Source organism: Zootoca vivipara, chromosome 4 (genome assembly GCF_965207765.1).
Source record: "Zootoca vivipara chromosome 4, rZooViv2.hap1.1, whole genome shotgun sequence".
NCBI classification, from domain to species: Eukaryota; Metazoa; Chordata; class Lepidosauria; order Squamata; family Lacertidae; genus Zootoca; species Zootoca vivipara.
Genome location: NC_142587.1, coordinates 87,861,754 through 87,880,751, shown reverse-complemented (window position 1 = coordinate 87,880,751; position 18,998 = coordinate 87,861,754). Strand labels below are relative to the sequence as shown.

Below are 18,998 nucleotides of genomic sequence, written 5' to 3'. Positions count from 1 at the left end.
GGTGCTGAAAAGTTGTAATGTAGCTTGGGAATTCAAAATATATTCTGGTTAAACTAATAATGTGGTTTTGCTTTGTAAGTAAAATTGCACAGAAATCATTAAAATGATTGCCAAGTTTGCAGTTATATATATATATTAAGACTTATTATGATGACATTTTCAGAAGGTAAAATTAAAATCCTTTGATTTTCCAAAAGCAGTTTATGTGCTTCTTCATCAGATGTAGACTCCCCAAGCTAAATGTTGCCCAGTCACATAAATAATAGCAGATTTGAATTCTTCACATGCAAGAAATTATTTTTAAGAGCCCTCCATGAAGAAATGTGCAAAAATAAAGGTTCACCCCCTCCTAAAATGACACGTGACAGTGAAATTAAGTTTTACCCCCTATTAAAACAATATAGTCTCTGCCTCATGGGACGCAGGTGGTGCTGTGGGTTAAACCACAGAGCCTAGGGCTTGCCAATCAGAAGGTCGGCAGTTCGAATCCCTGCGACGGGGTGAGCTCCCGTTGCTCGGTCCCAGCTCCTGCCAACCTAGCAGTTCGAAAGCACGTCAAAGGCAAGTAGATAAATAGGTACCGCTACAGCAGGAAGGTAAACGGTGTTTCCGTGTGCTACTCTGGTTCGCCAGAAGCGGCTTTGTCATGCTGGCCACATGACCTGGAAGCTATACGTATGCCGGCTCCCTCGCCCAATAACATGAGATGAGCGCCACAACCCCAGAGTCGGTCACGACTGGACCTAATGATCAGGGGTCCCTTTACCTTTACCTTCTGCCTGTACACACACCTCACAAGATGAAAAGGGGAAGGGAGGTCTGCAAGGCGGGGGAAGCACACAGGCGTGTGCATGCACACGAAAGCTCATACCAGTGACAAACTTAGTTGGTCTCTAAGGTGCTACTGGAAGGAATTTTTTAAAATTTTGTTTCGACTACGGCAGAGCAACACGGCTACCTACCTGTAACTAAAGTTATGCAGATGTATTAGCTTAACCAGGGTTCGGGATTCAACACCAGCTGGGCCAGGGGTGAGTGGACTGAGCCAGAGACCCACCACATCCTAAGCCGCTCATCCCAGCACAACTTGTGATAGGATTTGCAAGCACACACACACCAATCCTGGGAACTGTAGTATGTTAAGGGTGCTGGGAATTGTAGCTCCAGTCAGGGGGAAACTACAGTTCACATTTTCTGAGATGGGTGGGAGGTGCACTTTAAATGTATGACATTTTGAGGTTCATAATGGACAGGGCGCAGAGTGAAATAAAAAATCAACAATCCCAGCCCTAATATTGGGTTACGGCCTGTAGCTCACTAATATATTGCATGCTTTGCAAGCAGAAGGTCACAGGTTCAATCCTAGCCACATCCAGATTGAATTGGGAGAGATTCCTGTCTGAAACCTCGGAGAGCTGCTGCCTGTCGGTGTAGACAATATAAAGCTTGATAGACTTAAAGACAGCTAACTCGGTTTAAGGCATCTTCCTTAGTAGAATCCTTTTAGGCCGCTGCCCCAGGCAGCTGATTTCAGGTTTCATGCAAGAGCAGCAAACTGCTACTTATTTACTTTATTATAATTATTGCACTTTTATAACGCGGACAAGGGAAAGGGTTCCTGGCTATGGGATTTTCTCCCTCGGGTTCCAAAGCACCTTCTCCAGCCTTGGGCTACCTTGACTTTGATGGAGGGGGTGGGAGGGGGGCATTTTGCTGCTCAGCCACTGCGCGCAAAACCCGCGCGCTGCTGCTGCGTAAAAAAAAACCCTCCCTGTGACCCGCTGGCTGGAGAAGGGCGTTGCAAGCGCGCCATGATCGGCTTAGCCGGAGCCACTGACCCGCTGCAGCCTCGTCTCTCTTTCCCCCTAAGTGGGTGGCAGGCAGGCAGGCAGGCCGGGCGCGCGGGCAGGGTGCTGGATGGGCGCGCGGGGAGGAGATTCTGGCCGAGCCACCCGAAAGGCGTGCTGCTGCTGGGGATCCCCACTGCAATGCGGTCCTCCCTCCACCCATCCTATCGCTTCCTCTCCCTCCGCCTGACACCAGCCGTGGCCCGGAGCCAAATAAAAGAGGAAGATAGCCTGGCGCTGATCTAGTGACGTAAGGGAGGCAATAACTCGGTACATTTCTTTCTCCCCTCCCCTTCCTTCCTCCCTCGTCCCGATCTGCGGCCTGCATGCCTCTGAGCGCGTGCAGAGCGCCCATTTTCGCTTTTGCGGCGTGTGTCACCACGTGTTGGCGCTGCGCGCGGAAAGCCTTCTCGCGCCTGCCTGCGGTTTCGGATTTCACTTCCCTCCTTTAAAGGCTGCGCCGCGCGCCCAGGCGCGCACACACACCCGCGCGCCTCTGTCGCAGCAAGCGTCTGGTCTATATCGGCGTCCCTTCGCGCTTCGCCCTTCACTTATTTCCCCCTTCCCCTCCGCTGCCAAGAAGAGCCGAGCGGATCGCATCCTCTCCTTGCCCGGGAGAGACTTAAGGCATCCTCGGCGCTGCGCAGGAAAGATGCGGACCTCGCTGCCTTTGCTCGTGGCCGTGGCGCTGGCCTGCTTGGGCGGCTGGGCGCAGGGCGAGGTGGTGGCGACGAAGGGAGGAGAAGAAGCAGCGGGCTTCGGAGACTGCGACGGCTTCTTCTACCAGCGGACGCCCCCCGAAGGGCTCCCGGGGCAGCCCGGGGAACAGCACGTGAAGATCTGCCAGAAATACAACCAAGAGCCGCGCTTCGCCACCCTCTACAGCACGCGGGACAGAATCCCCCTTTACGCGGCTTTTCTGTACACGGGAGGCGACCAGAGCGGGGAAGAGAGATGGCTGGTGGAGCCGCAGGTGAGGAGGGAGGCGGGGGTGGTATTACTTATGATGATGATTTCTATCAATATGTTGTGAATCGCCCAGTGATCTTTGGATGAAGGCCGATATACGCATTTTAGTTATTATATATATGCACACAACACACCATATCTGCCCTTCTCCAGCAGTTCCAAGGCTGGGTTACAATCTAAAATTCATATTTTAAAACAGTTAAAATAGATTATAGGAACAGTTTTCTGTTTTTTTATTCTGCTATACTGTATTATGTTGTGAACCACCCTGAGATCTACAGGTATAGGGCAGTATACAAAATGTAACAAATAAATGGATGGGGGGGGGCAGGGGGAGTGGATTTTGCAAAGCAGGTCAGGGCAGCTTGCTGTGAAACTGTTTACCACCATCATTGTTACTTAACGAAAGCTATTGGCTTTGGAACTCGCTGCCACAAGAGGAGATGGCTTTTCCCCCTCCTCTTTGAAGAAAGGGATTAGGCATCAGAACAGAGCCTGGTACCTGTACTTGGATGAGGCCAGGGGCCTGCCTGGTCCAGCGCCCTGGTCTCGACTAGCCAACCAGGTGCCTGCGGGAAGCCTGTAAGCAGGAGAGGATGAGGCTGTGGGGAGGAGGCAGTATGCCGCTGGACAGCCCTGCTGCTGGAAACAGCAAGAGAGGATTGGCTGTTGCCTCCCTGCTTTGCTCTTTGCCACTGTAGGAAGGAGGGCACAGGAGGGAATTGCTTGGCAGGGGTGCACTTAGGTCATTGGAAGCTAGACATTTAATGGCCTTGAAGAGCTCCCCTCCCTCCCACTTCAGAAGGCAACAGCCATTACTTCAAAATGTGGTAAGCCAGCAAGCCAACCTTCAGAACCCTCTTGATTATTCTGCTGGCTGAGACTCTAGACTTCTAGTGTGGCACCGTTGTGCAGGGTTTGCATGCGGAAGACGTGATCTCCGAGCCTTCTTTCTTATTCTAGGGCACCTTGGAGACCAGACAGGGAGCTATAACCAATCCTGCCTTTTTTTTTTACCTGTATATCTTTCTGATGGAAGTGTTTGCTGCATTCTGGAGTGACGGTTATACCTGCTTGTCTCTCCTCCTCCTCCTCCTCCTCCTCCTCCTCCCCCCCCCTTGCGCATCGAGAGCATATCTGAAAGCACATTACTTTGTGCTGCGAGATTCAGAGCACAATGATGTCAGGGGGAAGATTGTCAGATGGGGTGGCGACGGCTCCATGTGTCCTTTCCGTTGGCCCTCTCCGCATCTAGCACACATTCATGGCAATGCCATTTTATACTCTCAACAACCCTGCGAGTTTTGGTTGGGTTGAAAGGCAGTGTCGCCCCAAAGCCACCTGTTGCATATCGTGAGCGGGGATTTGAACCCAGGGCTCCCAATTCATTATTCATGCTGGTACTCTCTTCCATCTTAAAGTGGACCCATGGAGCTACAGTTCCCTGAGAAGAGGGATGGATTGTTAAACCGCTCTGGGTATCATAGCTCTGACAGGGAGATCTAGGCTGAGACTGGCAAAGCCATGCTTGGGCCAGGTGGATGAATGGGAAAGAGAAGCCTTGGGGGTGTTATTTGAGATTCCCCAAGGAAGGGGAATTCTTTTTTTAAAAAAACCTGCTGCAAAAGCTTGGGAGCTACAGCTCCTTCTTTACAGATGACCATAGCTGCCAAGTTTTCCCTTTTCTCGCAAGGAAGCCTATTCAGCATAATGGAAAATCCCTTAAAAAAGGGAGAACTTGGCAGCTATGCAGATGACAGTGAACTTCATATCTATGGGGTGTAGGCTGCCTGGAAAAGGCCGCAAAGTTGCCCATCAGCCGTGAGCACCTAGAGGGCAGATTGAGCAGCTGCACGCAGGTCAGTCTTCCTCACTGTGGAGCAATGCCTTGTATTTCTGTTTAATCTGAAGCAATTGCTTCTAAATTTGCATCTGCTCATGTAAATTGGCAAATGCAAACTTCTGCCGTCTTTTTAATTATGATGCTTCCTTTGGGAAGTAGCTACCTCAGGAAGGCAATTGGAAAGTGTACTGATGGAGTCTCTTAGCAGGCAGAAGGAGCAGAACCTTGGACTCAGCATACACACACCCCAGATGTGAGGGACCTTTGGCCTTCCAGATGTTGTTGGACTACAACTCCCCAAGCAGCATGAGCAGCAGTCCAGAAGTCATAGTCCCATAACACACCTGGTTGAACACAGCTTCTTTCTCCCCAATATGTATAATTAAGACAAACCCAAGAAACCAGGTAAGGGTTGTTGGGGATGCTCTCCACCTTCCCCTAACATCTGGCAGGGTTGCCAACATTTCTTTCCTCACCCAGCAAGACTCCTGCACCTGCAACACCTGTATGGCAGGCAACAAAGAACTACCGAAAAGTAGAGGCATTGTCACATGGCTGTGCACCTATGCTGGAGGGAAATAACAGCCCAGCTCAGTTTCCTCCTTTTGGGTGACATCTACAGGCAGAAGAAACCTCGACAATCTTAGCTAAACCAGAGGTGGGGCCCCCTCCGAGACCCCCTCCCATCACCCCAGCATGACCATTAATCAGGGAATGATGGCAGCTGTGGTCCAGTGACACCTGCAGTCATTCTTTGGGGGAAGCTATGGTTGAAGAAAAAGGGGACAACAGAGGACGAGATGGATGGTTGGACAGTATTCTCGAAGCTACCAACATGAGTCTGACCAAACTGCGGGAGGCAGTGGAAGACAGGAGTGCCTGGCGTGCTCTGATCCATGGAGTCATGAAGAGCCGGACACGACTAAATGACTAAACAACAACAAGAATGGTTGCTTAAAGTGGTATAATGCTGCTTTAAATGGTACCTCTGGTTGCGGACAGGATCCGTTCTGGAGCCCTGGTCGGATCCCGAGGTTTCCGCAACCAGAAGGACCGCTTCTGTGCATGGTAGAGTGCTTCTGGGACATGAGTGCACCCGGGATCCATGGTAGAGCGCTTCTGGACATGCGCACATGGCAAAACACTTCCAGATTTGCCGCTTTCGCAACCCCAAGTTTACGTTACCCAAGGTGCTACTGTACTGCGAATGAAGTCAAGTGCCCTAAAGTTTGAGTAGTCAATCTGCAGCAAGGGGCCCAGAGGTGACAGAGACTGCAGAGGTTTGTGGCGTACCTGGGCGAAAGTAGGCAGGACCACAGGCCGGCTGTGGCGCAGAGCCAGCCTTACATTCCTAGCTGCCTCTCCAGAGCTGTGCTTGCTGCTGTTGCCTGTTCCCAGGCTCAGTGGAGGAGAGGTTAAAACCACAGAAGCCACTGAGATGGGTGGGGCTGTTCTTGCAGCGTGCAATGCAGCGACTTGGGCATGCTTGCTGAGAAGGATGCACATGGGTAGTTGTCAAGACTTCCTGTGCTTTGAGAAAATCATTGGATGCAGGAATACAGGAGGAAGGAATCTCCAGATAGCAGCTTAGTGGCTGTCGCAACACCTTGCGGGAGCGAATCCCCCAGTTTTAACTCTATGTTGCATGAAGAAACTGCTTTCTTTTGTTTTTCCTGAATCTTCCAACATTCGTCGTCATTGAATGGCCCTGAGCTTTAGTATTATGAGGGAGATCCATCCACTTTCTCCCCATCAATCATGCCTTCGCCCCTTTACTTGTCTTGTCCCCCTAAGCTAAAAATATTGTGACCTTTCCTCATTGGGGAGCTGGTGCAACCCCTTGACCATTTTGGTTGCCCTCTTCTGAACCTTTCCCAATATCCCTTTTGAGGACAAAATAGGGGTGTGCGCCGTTTGTCCTTCCGGGAAAGAGTGTCTGTCGTTGCTGATTTCTTGCAGGACTGTGGTTCCCACAGGGAGGAGGCGGAGGCTGCCTCCCGAGGGAGCCAAGAATGGTGCCAACCTCTGCTCTGACCCCTGCGGTACACAAATAGTCTTCTCCAAACAGACAGAGGCTTGACTCCAAAAATGAATAGGGAAGGAAAAGGCAAGAGGGGCAGGCGATTGTCAGCTATTCTTTGCACACAACCGCATCCCATTGTCATTGCCCCCCTGCTCATCGGCAACAGAGCCGTCTGCAGAGGCTTCAAGAGGGGCATTGTCTGGGGAGGCCATTAGCTTGTTTGACAGCGATGCTTTTAGGCATGCGCCTGTACCAGCTGATGCTCTGCAAGGATCGCCCCTTTAGCTGCACTGCACTGGAAGGGGACATGCACAAGGCACTTCCTGCTAGCCCCAAGGGGGGAGAAGGGCTTGTTATCACTAAGGTGCTGTAAAGGGAAGCACCAGGGGCAGATATCACTTGCCTCTTGGGACCTTGAGGAAGCAAATCCACAGATACACAAAACTGGCATGCCATCCACAGAGCCATCACCCCCCAATGATGTATGTCACTGTCAGCCTGGCTCTCTTAGGGTTGTCAGCTGCGGGCCAATTATCTCACCACAGGAGGGAAGAGGCTTTTTAGCTTGGAGCTGGTGCAGCAAAACTGGGCAGGGAGAAGTTTCTCCTCCCTCGTAGTAATAAAACTTGGGGGCATCCAGCAAAACTGACTTTGTTGGACGATTCAGGACAGGTGCGTGAAAATACATTGCATCGCTGAACTGTGGGCTTTACTCTCGCAAGAGGCAGCAATTGCCACAAAATTGGATGGCTTGGGAAAAGGGATTAGATTGGGGTTTCCCAAACTTGGGTCTCCAGCTGTGTTGTTGTTGTTTTACTACAACTCCCATCGTCCCTAGCTAGCAGGACCATTGGTGAGGAATGATGGGAATGGCAGTCCCCAAATAGCTAGGGAAACCCTGGATAAAATAAATTAATGGAGAATTAGGCTATCAACAGTTACTGTGTTCTTTCTACACTGCTAGAGGTGGCATGCCTTTGAACACCAGTTGCTGGCAGTCCCAGGTGGGAAAGGCGTTTGTTGTACCCAGGTTCTCCTTGGGGGATTCCCAGAGACATCAGGTTGGCCACTGTGAGAACAGGATGCTGGACTTGATGGGCTTTTGACCTGAACCAGCAGGGCGCTTCTCGTGTTCTTAAGAGGCATTCTCCACTTCCTCAGTCCTTTGGGGAGTGGTAGAGGAATGTGCAGAGAGCTTTCAGCCAGCTAGCCCAAGGGGGGAAGGTGTGTCTGGCGAGGTTGCCAGAAAACAATGCAATCTTTTGAAACAAGAAATGTTGCTGTGGTGAGCAGGGCACAGCTGAAATCCAAGGTTGCGGGGAGGGTGTGTTTGCAGAAGAGATTGGTTGCTCTTTTCTTCAGTTCCTGAACTCGCTTTTTCATTTTTTGCATTTTCTGCTTCAGGCTGGGAGAGAGCAGATTGGTGCAAGCCACCTGCCAAACTGGATTGCAGTGGCCTGGTACACGCACGCAACACCCATCACTTGATGTCAGATGGTGGCTTGCACGTCTAAATGAGCTAAAAGCTGTGGACGGTGCTTTCTTACTCCCACCTGAAAGGCGGTGCTTCTCAGTGGAGGCAGATCTCACATTCAGCAGTCAGTGGAGCATTCGAGAGTAGGGAAGGCGACAGAGGGGCTTGCATGTGGGAACTGGCTCCAAGCATGGAGCAATTAAGTGCAAGGAAACATAGGCACGTCTGAAACAGGCCTGAGTGAGGATTCACACTTGGGCATTCACATTCCAAGTTCAGAAGACCTGCCCACACTGAAAAGTGTTGCCAATCATTTGTGGTGCGGTTGTTGTCATGGTGATGTGGCTAGGGATGGGCGAATGTGCCAATCTCACTTTTGTCATTTTAGTATTTAGTATTTTAAATTTTATATGTTTTAAGGTACGGTTGTAAAACTTTACAGTACTAGCAGTTTCCTCTTTTGCAAGCCGCTTTGAGGTTTTTCCACAGCCAAGCGGCGTATACATTTTATGAAACAAATCGATGGAAATTCAAAAATTGCAAAGACATTTTCCCTAATATAACATTTTTTGGGGTATGTTCTCATGTGTTTATACGCACATTTTACCTTTGTGTGTGCCTCTCTGTACACAGTGCTTACCTGGAGAACGGCACAGCAAATTTGGGGAAACATGAAATTTGGAGGTTGGCTGTGCTTTCTTGGTCCATGCATTGTTCTGAAAAGTGCAAATTTAGGTAAGTTTGCATTTAAACACAAAGTGCATCAGATCCCACCCCTAGCTGCCTGGTAGTGGTCTGATCTGATGAGGGAATGACACAAAGGAGTGCTGTGGGATGTGTTTTGGACCCGTTCTACCTGAGGAACTGCATGACAATGCCGGGTGCAGAAGTAGCCCCAGAGCTGGGGCGAGTGACATAGTTTGACATCTGCTCTGTGATATTGCAGAGGCTTTAATTGCTGGGGGCCCGCATCAGATTACAGGCAAGGGGGCAAGGCACATGCTCTACCCCAGCCCTTGAAATACCGAATAGCCTTTCTAAATACCAGCGAGAGTAATGGACATAAATTTTTAATAGCCGTGTGTTCAAGGCGAAAAGGGCAGAAAGCTGCAGACAAAAGGACAAACATCTGCTAGCGCAACAGCAGTGGCACAAGATAAGAAGTCCTTGCTTTTGCTCCCACGTCCATGTGTACACACATTGTTGCTAAAGAATGCTTTTTCCAGGGTCGTGGGCAATACCGGTAGCTTAGCTCTCTGTGTGTTATGTACAGTATTAGGCAATTTCATGGAGGATAAGTCCAGACCACCACTGTGATAGCTAAGCTGAACTTCCCTGCAGAGTGGCAGCTACCTGAATATCAGGTGCTAGGAACGAATTGAGAGGGAGTGGCGTTAACTACCACATGCCTTGTTTATGGCCTTCCTGGGTGCTTCTGCCTTGGCGGACAGAAACAGAATGTGGAGCTGGAAGGAAATTTGGTCTGATCCAGGAGGGCTCATGTCATGTTCTTACCTTTCTTCCCCTATCACTGTAGTCTGTGCCTATGCATGTCTGGGCCGCTTTTTCTCACTCTCAGGCTCTTTCAGCACCAGCAGGCATGGGTTCAACAGGTAAAGTTTTCCCCTGTGTCAAGATCATGTGTGATGGGGGACAGGCTTAACTTGTGGAATGTCTGCCATGCATGCAGCTATTTAAGCTGCAGGAATTCAGCTTGGGTTGGAGGGGGCGGGTTAGTTCTGTGTTTTGTCAACTCCTTCCTAGTCCCAGCCTTTGAGTACATTGCTTCTTCCCTTTGGAATCCTAAATATTCCTCTGCATATTCTAATAAGGGACATTGAATTTCCTCCTACTCTTCAGCACCTAACTTCCCGTTCCTCTCTGACTGACCAGGAGATTCTCTTTCTGCTTAACCCATTTCACCCCCTCCAGCCATCTCTGGTGAAGCAGCCGTGGCTCCAAACTATGATTTTGGTCAATCTTCCCTAACCAGTTGCCCTCTAGGTGTCTGAGACTGTAACTCCCATCAGCCCCGGTGTGTTGGCAGGGGCTGATGGGAATTGTAGTCTGAAAGCCAGGAGAGCGACAGGTTGTGGGGAAGGCTGATATCAGTGGCGTTGCTGCTTTCCAAGTGTCTCAGTGGGCAAAGCACTGGATTTGGAGAGCAGGCTCTGGTAATACCTCCGACTTCAGAGTTTGGTTGCAGATCAATAACCATTTCTTTCCTTGGCTTCACATCTGTAAAGAGGGAATAACACTTACCTGCATTTCTGACTGAGTTGGGCAGGGGGCTGAGACATGCACAAAAAGAGATAAAGTTGGCAGCAGTATATATCAGTAGTAAATAGCAGTTGCGGCCCCATTTTCCTTGTTCCAAGTATTTAGTTACGTGAAGAAAACTTTGGATCACTTATCCGAAACCTAATATATAGGCTGTAATTTGAGAATAATCCCAGGCCGATGTTTGGTTTATAAAAGTGAATGAGTATAAAACTAGCAAACAGTGGACACAGGTAGAGAGCCCTTCCCCTCCCAATACAGTGGGAGAAAATAGCAGTACCCAAGGTGTTAGATTCCATTTTGGTGCAAGAATGCATGTTTCTTAAGATAATTTCTACACCATGCTTCTGTTCCAATAGCAATATTCAGGGCCAAAATGCAGCCCCCCCAAGAGACCCCTATTCCCCTCACATAGCTGCAATTCCCAGAGTTCCCTGGGAAGGAGAGCTTGATTGTTAAACCGCTCTGGCTATTGTAGCTCTGTGCAGGGACTAGGTGTTTCCCAAAAACTCTCGGCACCCTTAACAAACTGCACTTCCCATGATCCTTTGAGGGAACCAGTGACTGCTTAAAGTGGTATGACGCTGCTTTAAATGTTTAGTGCACACGGGGCCTAAAATAACGGTAGTCTGGTCTTCCCAGGTCCCCCTCCCTCCAGTTTTGGCAAGTAGCTGCAGGCTGTGTCCGAAAGGGACATGGGGCCACCTCTTTGCTGAAGCGGATGCAGGTCTGGATCTAGTCAGGGCCTGGATGAGTGCTCACTTGGGAACCACAGGGCTCATTGGTGGGAAAACAAGTGTGATATAAATGTAATTAGTGAAACAGAAGAGGCTCATCCAACTTCTGTTTGGGGTTGTAGCCATGGCTGGCGGGGCTGTGCGTGATTTTGCATGGTGGTGGGGGTCTGGGTGGTGAGAAGCATTCTCCCCTTGCAGCAAGCTGGTACCCATCATTATCAAGCTTAGTGTCGTCCTTTTTACAGGAGCTGGAGAAAGAGAGGAGGGATGTGGGTGAGGACTGGGTGGTTGCTAGGCAACCGCAGCACAAGCTAACCAGTTGTTAAGCAACTGCAGCAATCGGGAGCCATCCTTCATGGTATAAACAGCTCCTGCTCCCTCATTAGGAAGAGAAGAAGGGAAGAACACTGTCCAGATGCTTCTGTAATTGCAGGCAACCATCAGAAGCAGACGGCTCAGGAGGATGCTTCTGCCTGTTAAATCTAAGAGGAGCTAACCTGATTAGCAGCAGACAGGGCTTGATTTTTGAGCTAGGAATCGGCACCGGAGACTAAAGAACAGCCATGCGCTCTCCTGGAATACGTAAAGCAGTAAGAGAGACTAGAGGAGTGGATAAAGCAGATAGAGAGGTGATTTCTCTCTCTCATAATACTAGAACTTGGGGACACCCAATGAAGTTGAGTATTGGGTAGTTCAGGAGGACAGGCAAAAGGAGGCACCTCTTTTGTGGAGCACGTAGTTAAACTACAGGATTCACTACAAGATGTCCCAGTGGCCACCAACAACCCATCAGCCCCAGCCAGCATGGGCAATGGCCGGGGTGATGGAATTTGAAGTCAGTAACATCTGGAAGATCAGAAGTTACCCGACCCCATTCTCATCCTAGAGACTCAACAACTCCCAGCTAGCCAGCCGAAGATCTGGAGTTAAGGACAAGGTGGGGAGACTACCGCTTGCAGGATGGCTGGAGTCCCAGTCCTTGTCTGCTTAGAAATTACAATAGCATCAGAAGGACCATGACAGCCTTGCAAATAAGCCCACAGACGTTACTAGCCTGCTTCTTCTTTTTACCAGCCAACTAAGTAGCTACTAGTTTACATCTCCATGTTGGTTGTAACAGACGGAAGTCCCCTCCTCCATAGTCCTCATGGGAATTTGGGCTACTTGCAGGGCAGTTAAAAAAGAAAGAAAATTGACTTCTACCAATCAGACTGGTGGGAAGGGTGGAATGATTTGTCTCTCCTCTGCCAGCCTGTTTGGCTTCCATGGTGGTCACAGAAGAAAGGGCTCTTCTACCTTCAAGGCTTGCATGGAAGCTAAGTGGACTAGCAAATGAGAGAGAGGGCGAGAGATGGACCCAGACTTCCTCCACCAAACCACTCACTCACCTGTATGGAATTCCTGATTGCCTCTGGGTACCAGGTGAGCTATGAAGTACAAGGCTAGATTATGCACATTCCAGGAATGGCTCTAAGGATGGAAGCCGATTGGGCATGATTCACGTTGACTCCCTGACATTCCATTCATTTGTATGCATAATTGAGTTAGTTGTTCCAAAAGCTGGTTCTGATGCAATCTCTGCATCACACACCCGATCAAGCTGTTGACAGTGTCATTTGGAAAAGGTCATCTTAGCGGTCACTCTGCTACGAGAGACCTCTGGAACAGGCATATTCCTTTAGGTGACTCAGGAGAAGTGCGTCCTCAGCCTATGTAATAATCTGAACCTGGCAAAAAGCCGTGTAATGTTGGAGGCGTGTCCACCTGCTCAAAATTCTACATTGCTTGTGGCAAAGGCACTGATTGGCCAGGTTGGCATGGAATGCTGCTCACGGATATTCCAACTACTCCATGAAATGAGGTTGTCAGGATGTTTGTAGATCAGCTTCTGTAAGGGAAGGAAGAACTGCCAGTTTGGCTGGAATTGTAATAACTTAATGTTGTTGTGATAACCTTGCAAGAGGTGTGGCTTTGCGGGACAATCTAGGAGTAGAGATGCAAAGGGCCAGGAAGCCCTGAAGGAAAAGTGAGGATTAGGTCTCATATTAAAATGTAGCAGCGTTACTGGGGATACTGTTGACTGTATCAACATACAGAGGTTTTATTAATAAAAGGTGTGTGCAACAGTAAGTGTATCTCTGTAATTTGTGGCACTCTGGAGACAGCAGTAACTACCAGTGTGTCTTTTAAATATGATGGGTTGTATCTAATGCTAGTCCTACTCAGATTAAACCTATTGTAGTAAACATACATGATTTAGGCTCATTAACTTCAATGGGTCTACTCTGAGTAGCAATTAGTTGGATGCAATCCAGTGCGTGGATGTAGCCAGGATTTATGTTGGGGGAGCAGAACCAAGCTATCTGTGACGCATTTGTCAGCTAAGTATTTTTATTTATTTACTTGATGAGGGGCAGCTGCTCACTGCCCCCCCCCCGGCTACCCCCATGATCCAGTATTGAGATTTTTGGAACCTTGGATGCTGATGAAAAAGTTTTTGAAGCATAAAGTTACATTGCATGAATTGTAAATTTTTCAATGTCAGGTTTTGACATTAATACTGTTGTTGTTTTTACAAATTTAAAACTCATGATTTCAGAAATACCACAAACACTGAACTCCAGCTGAAGCCCTGTGTATGTTTTTGTGCTCAATTAGAGAAATGGCTGGCAAGTTTTAAACCACAAACTTTCGTTGTTCTTGTTTAAAGGCTTGAGACAAAATGTAAATTTTGAAATGGGACAGTCTTAAGATTTCTAGAATCTGGATTGTCCAGGAAATTTAATGAGTGACCTTTGTTCTAAAATCCAGTTATTTCTCTTGTTCGCATTTCAGATCGATGATCCCGAAAATGGCCTGGAAGGAATGATGGCGGAAGTTGAGGTCACAGGTTCAGTGGACAACTTGGGGTCCAAGCAGGCCCTCACAGCAGACTACGTGGACTCTGGCTACGAGAGGGGGCAACTAAACCCTAGTTCTCTTCATAAGGGCGACCACGAGATAGCCACCTACACACTGACCAATGCGGTGCCCTTGACCCCGCCTCTCCATGAGATATGGCACTGGGAGATTGAGAGCCTGGTAGGCCAGGCCTTGGCTCCACACTGTGACAATGGGAAGGGACTCTATCTTGTTACGGGAGCAATTCCTTCCACCCTCAAAGTGAAGGACAGAGTCGCTGTCCCCGAGTCTCTCTGGCTGGCCGCCTGCTGTGATGATGGCTCCAAGACCTGGTCTTTGGGATTTATTAAGCAGGCAACTGCTGAGAATCGCCTGGAAGACCTCACCGTGGAAGCCCTTGAGAAGAAGCTCCACGCAGGAGCAAAACTGTTTAAGAACCACTGCGGCCAAGACAGACACGACCCCAAGAAACTGGAGGAGGTCCACCATGCCGTGAAACACGTCCGAGCTAAGGAACCGGTGCCGCAAGAGAAGAAGTCCACCCCAGGCCAGCACACCAGCACACCGCCAAAGGAGGAGGGCGGCTTTCTGAAGAAGTTGTTTTATTTTATCGTTACCCCTATCTTCAAAGTGCTGAAATTGGTCGTCTACCTGGTTGGCCAGATTGTGAAATACACCTTCTCTCTCCTCTGGCGCCTCATCCAGACGATCGTCGGAGGGCTCTTCACCTTCATCAAAGGAATTGCCTCAGCGCTGCTGAATGTCTTTGTCGACGTGGCTCGGGTGGCCGTCAACATCCTGAACGGCATTGCCAAAAACATCTACAACGTCATGATGATTACGTACAAGATTCTCAGCATCCCTGTGGGCGTGATACTAGACATTGCGTCCTTCCCTTTCTACACCCTGGGTGCCGTCCCTACAGTCCTCCGAGATATCGCCTCAGGTATTGGTGGGTTATTCTTACTGGCAATCGATGCCACGACAAGCATTGTGACTGGCCTAAATTACATCGTTTCACATTTAGCCAAAAAGTTCCTTCCCAAGATTTCCGATGCCTGAAAAGCGGTGTGAGCAAGTGAATGGCTATGAACAACTCTGGGGGTAACCCCCCCCCAAAGCAATACTTTCCGATATGTTGCTAATCTCCTGCTGTTCCTATAAAGTATTTATTTGTGATGACATTAACAGTAATGAACCGATGTTCTGGTAACATGGGTGAGCTTCATGCCCCCTCCCCCTCCCAAAGGGGCATTTTATGGCAAAATTAAATGTTCACTTATTGTAAAATGTTGCACTTTGGGTGGCTGGTTGACCCTTCCGTCTCATGTCAAGTCTTTTGAGAACCAGGAAAAGCTCTGAACAGGAGAGAAACCTTCGTCCTCTCTACTAAAATATATTGAAATGGTGGATACAGAATCCTCTGCAGTGACTGAAGCCACCAAAATACTTCTCTTTGTAGTAAGTTTACAGCATAAGCAGAGAACCTTACTGGGGGGGGGGGTTCTAGAGATTTTGAAGAAATCATTTTCCAAGTCAAGAATTATCTATGGAGAGGAAAATCGCTTTCCAAATCTGCCTTTTTGGTTTAGGCTTTAACTCAATGATAAGAGAGCATCCTTGGCCTATGGAGGGTCCCACATTCAAACTGGGTCCTCCAGTTAAAATAGAGAACTGGGCTGGAAAAGACCCCTATCTGAGACCCCAGTTGAGCCCCTGTCAAGCAAAGGATACAGCATTCGGCTGGCCAGTGCTCTGACTCATTGTAAGATTTTTTTTTACACACTTCTTCCTCCCCCCCCTCCTTGGGCAAATAATAATAATAATAATAATAATAATAATAATAATAATAATAATAATAATACCCCACCCATCTGTCTGGGTTTCCCCAGCCACTCTAGGTGGCTTCCAACAAAATATTAAAAATACAATAAAACATCAAACATTAAAAATTTCCCTAAACAGGACTGCCTTCAGTTGTCTTCTAAAATTCAGATAGTTGTTTATTTCTTTGACATCTGGTGGGAGGGCGTTCCACAGGGCGGGCGCCACTACTGAGAAGGCCCTTTGCCTGGTTCAGTGTAACCTTGCTTCTCGCAACGAGGGAACCGCCAGAAGGCCCTCGGTGCTGGACCTCAGTGTCCGGGCTGAACGATGGGGGTGGAGACGCTCCTTCAGGTATACTGGGCCGAGGCCATTTAGGGCTTTAAAGGTCAGCACCAACACTTTGAATTGTGCTCGGAAACGTACTGGGAGCCAATGTAGGTCTTTCAGGACCGCTGTTATATGGTCTTGGCAGGCACTCCCAGTCACTAGTCTAGCTGCTGCATTCTGGACTAGTTGCAGTTTTTGGGTTACCTTCAAAGGTAGCCCCACGTAGAGCGCATTGCAGTAGTCCAAGCAGGAGATAATCAGAGCATGCACCACTCTGGTGAGGCAGTCCACCGGCAGGTAGGGTCTCAGCCTGCGTACCAGATGGAGCTGGTAGACATAGAGCATTTCAGCTGCCAAGTCATCCGCTACTGTCCCTTGAAGGTAGAAGAATGAGTTCCTACAGAGAGGAATTCAATCTAGTGCTGATGGAGCAATCTCCCCTCCCCTTGTGTGCTGTTCTGGGGTTCTCCCAACCCCCCCATGCCAATTTCAGGGGGCAAGGGGGGCGAGAGAAAGGGGAGAAGCCCTGTTGCACTAGTGGAAGTCCTTGTGTGAGCTTCTGCTACTGTCGTTGGTTAGTTGAACCTGGTCAATACTGGTGTAGAGTATCTGTTTAAGAAACGGAGTAATGGGCTGGGAAGTTCCCGGTTGAATTTCATCTCTGCGATGAACTAAACTAGGCAACCTCAAGCCCCTCCATCCACAATATGGAAAATAATTATGTTGACAGGAAGGTGTGTAGGGTAAGGGCACAATGAATGTGATGCACCTTGAATCTTGCAAGCGCTATGCACACATTCACACAATCCATTTAAGGCACTACAGTGGAACCTTGAGTTGTGAACATGATCCGTGCAGGAAGCACGTTGGCAACCCGCAGCGCTGCGTCTGCGCACGCATGTGATGCGATTCGGCACTTCTGCGCAAGCACAAAGCATGATTTAGTATTTCTGCGCATTTGTGAGCACCGGAACTCAGAAGTACCCCATTCCGGTACTTCCAGGTTCGGCGCATCCATAACCCCAAAACGCGCAACCTGCAGCGATCGCAACCAGAGGTATGACTGTATGATACTTCTTGAAACAGTAATGGGTTGCCTCAAAGGATTCTGGGAGCAGTTTGTTAAGGGTGCCAAGAATTGTTTAGCCCGCCCTCCTCCCCAAGCTACAATTATCAATCCCTCTTCATGGAAATCTGGGAATTGTAGCTCTGGGAGGGGAACTACGGGTCTCCTAAGAACTTTCAGCACGTTTAACTACTCCTCCCCAGAATTCTCTGGGGCAAGCCACAACTGTTTAAATGGTGTGAATACGGCCATAGTGTAGTATCTATTCTATGCTTTGTTCTTTTCAGAGTGATTGAGGCTTACTGGCTTTTGCTTCTAAGGCAGGTCTGGGTTTCAAACCTGTGCTTAGATTAACTTCTGAATTGGATTGTTGTAACACATTGGACATGGCTATGCCCTGGAAGGCAGTTTAGGCTGTTTTAGTGAAAAACGAGGCAGCTAGACTTCTTATCTGTGGTTAGATGTCGGGAGCACACCACCAGTTTTTTTGTTTTTGTTTTAATAACTAGCCATGAGGCTCCTGGTGGTCCATGTCCAGGCTCCCTTCAGGGTGCTGATTTTAATTTTTAAAAAGCCTTTAAAAGGCTTGAGACAAGTTAAGCTTAAGGACCACTTCCCCCTCCATGAAGCTGCTCAAGTCGGGAATGCTTTCCCCATGGCGACTGGCAGGGCACCAACCCATATATCTTTCGTGTTCCTGGAGAGGACCCTATTTGCCCGACCTTTTGAAGTCAGAGTGTTTTAATCTGGTTCTCTGCTTTGATCTCTGCTGCTGTTTTACATTGGATTTTTGGTTTAATGTATTTATTGCTAACCTTCATTTCTAATTTTGTTTGCCACTCTCAAGATGTTTCACATGGAGAGTGGTGTAGAACCACCACCTAAGTGAATAAATAGTATTTTCACTACCTCTATCGAGTGAGGCTTCTCACAGCAATCTTTTGTTATTTAATTTAATCACATACTACAGTGTCAGCAGAAGAAAGGTGGCCATTCTGTGCTTAAGACCCCTCTGCCGCACATAGCCCCAAAGCAACTTCCATCACCCTTGCCCATTGGCCAAACTGTCTGGGGCAGCTGGGAGCTGGAGTTCAGCAGGAAAGCCACAGTTTCCCCAACTCAATCTTAAAAAGTGGCATGACTGACAACCACCAATAGGATCCATCTTTCCCTAATTTGTCCACAAAAAGAGTTAGATAGCCACTAGGGAAACTTCTTCTAGTTTGCAAAATGAGTGGACCCAATTGGGGACCAGGGGGGAGGAAGAGAAAATGTTGTGAGTGCTCTTACGAACTGTCAGATTCTGCATCAGGTCATGTCTCCATGTTTAAGCTGCTAAGTTACAAATAATTACCTGGTACAGTACAAGCAACCCTAGGAAGAAGTGTATTTGCAGCATTTAGTGCCCCCATGTGTTCAGATCAGGTTAAACAGGCAGCAATCTCCTTTTAACTGGCTGGTTTGCGTCCTTGGTTTGAAGTGACTGCCGTTCCTAGGAATAATGGGCATGATCCAGCCGAAGTTAAGGATTTTTAATCATACCCCATGGATCAAAAGGTGGAATCCCTCCCTTTGAAAGGCATAGGGCATGGCAAAACAAAAACACATAAAGTTAGGTGTGTGTTTTGGGTTTTTTTAAGTGTGTAACAGCAAGAAGTTGAAACATTAGGACGATAATTCTGGAAAGCTACAGAGTTTAATTAC

At 48.5% G+C, this 18,998-nt stretch overlaps 1 protein-coding gene and 1 long non-coding RNA gene across 2 annotated transcripts in view; both read left to right on the top strand.

Moving 5' to 3' along the window:
* The window catches only part of LOC148686036 (uncharacterized), a 121,539-nt gene that overhangs the window by 10,712 nt on the left and 91,829 nt on the right, over positions 1-18,998 (top strand). The window lies entirely within an intron of this gene.
* On the top strand, positions 1,783-18,202 carry ENDOD1 (endonuclease domain containing 1). The gene is made up of 2 exons (XM_035115930.3): positions 1,783-2,820; positions 14,009-18,202. Exons 1-2 carry the CDS (start codon positions 2,500-2,502, stop codon positions 15,134-15,136), a joined length of 1,449 nt encoding a protein of 482 aa, XP_034971821.1. The 5' UTR covers positions 1,783-2,499; the 3' UTR covers positions 15,137-18,202.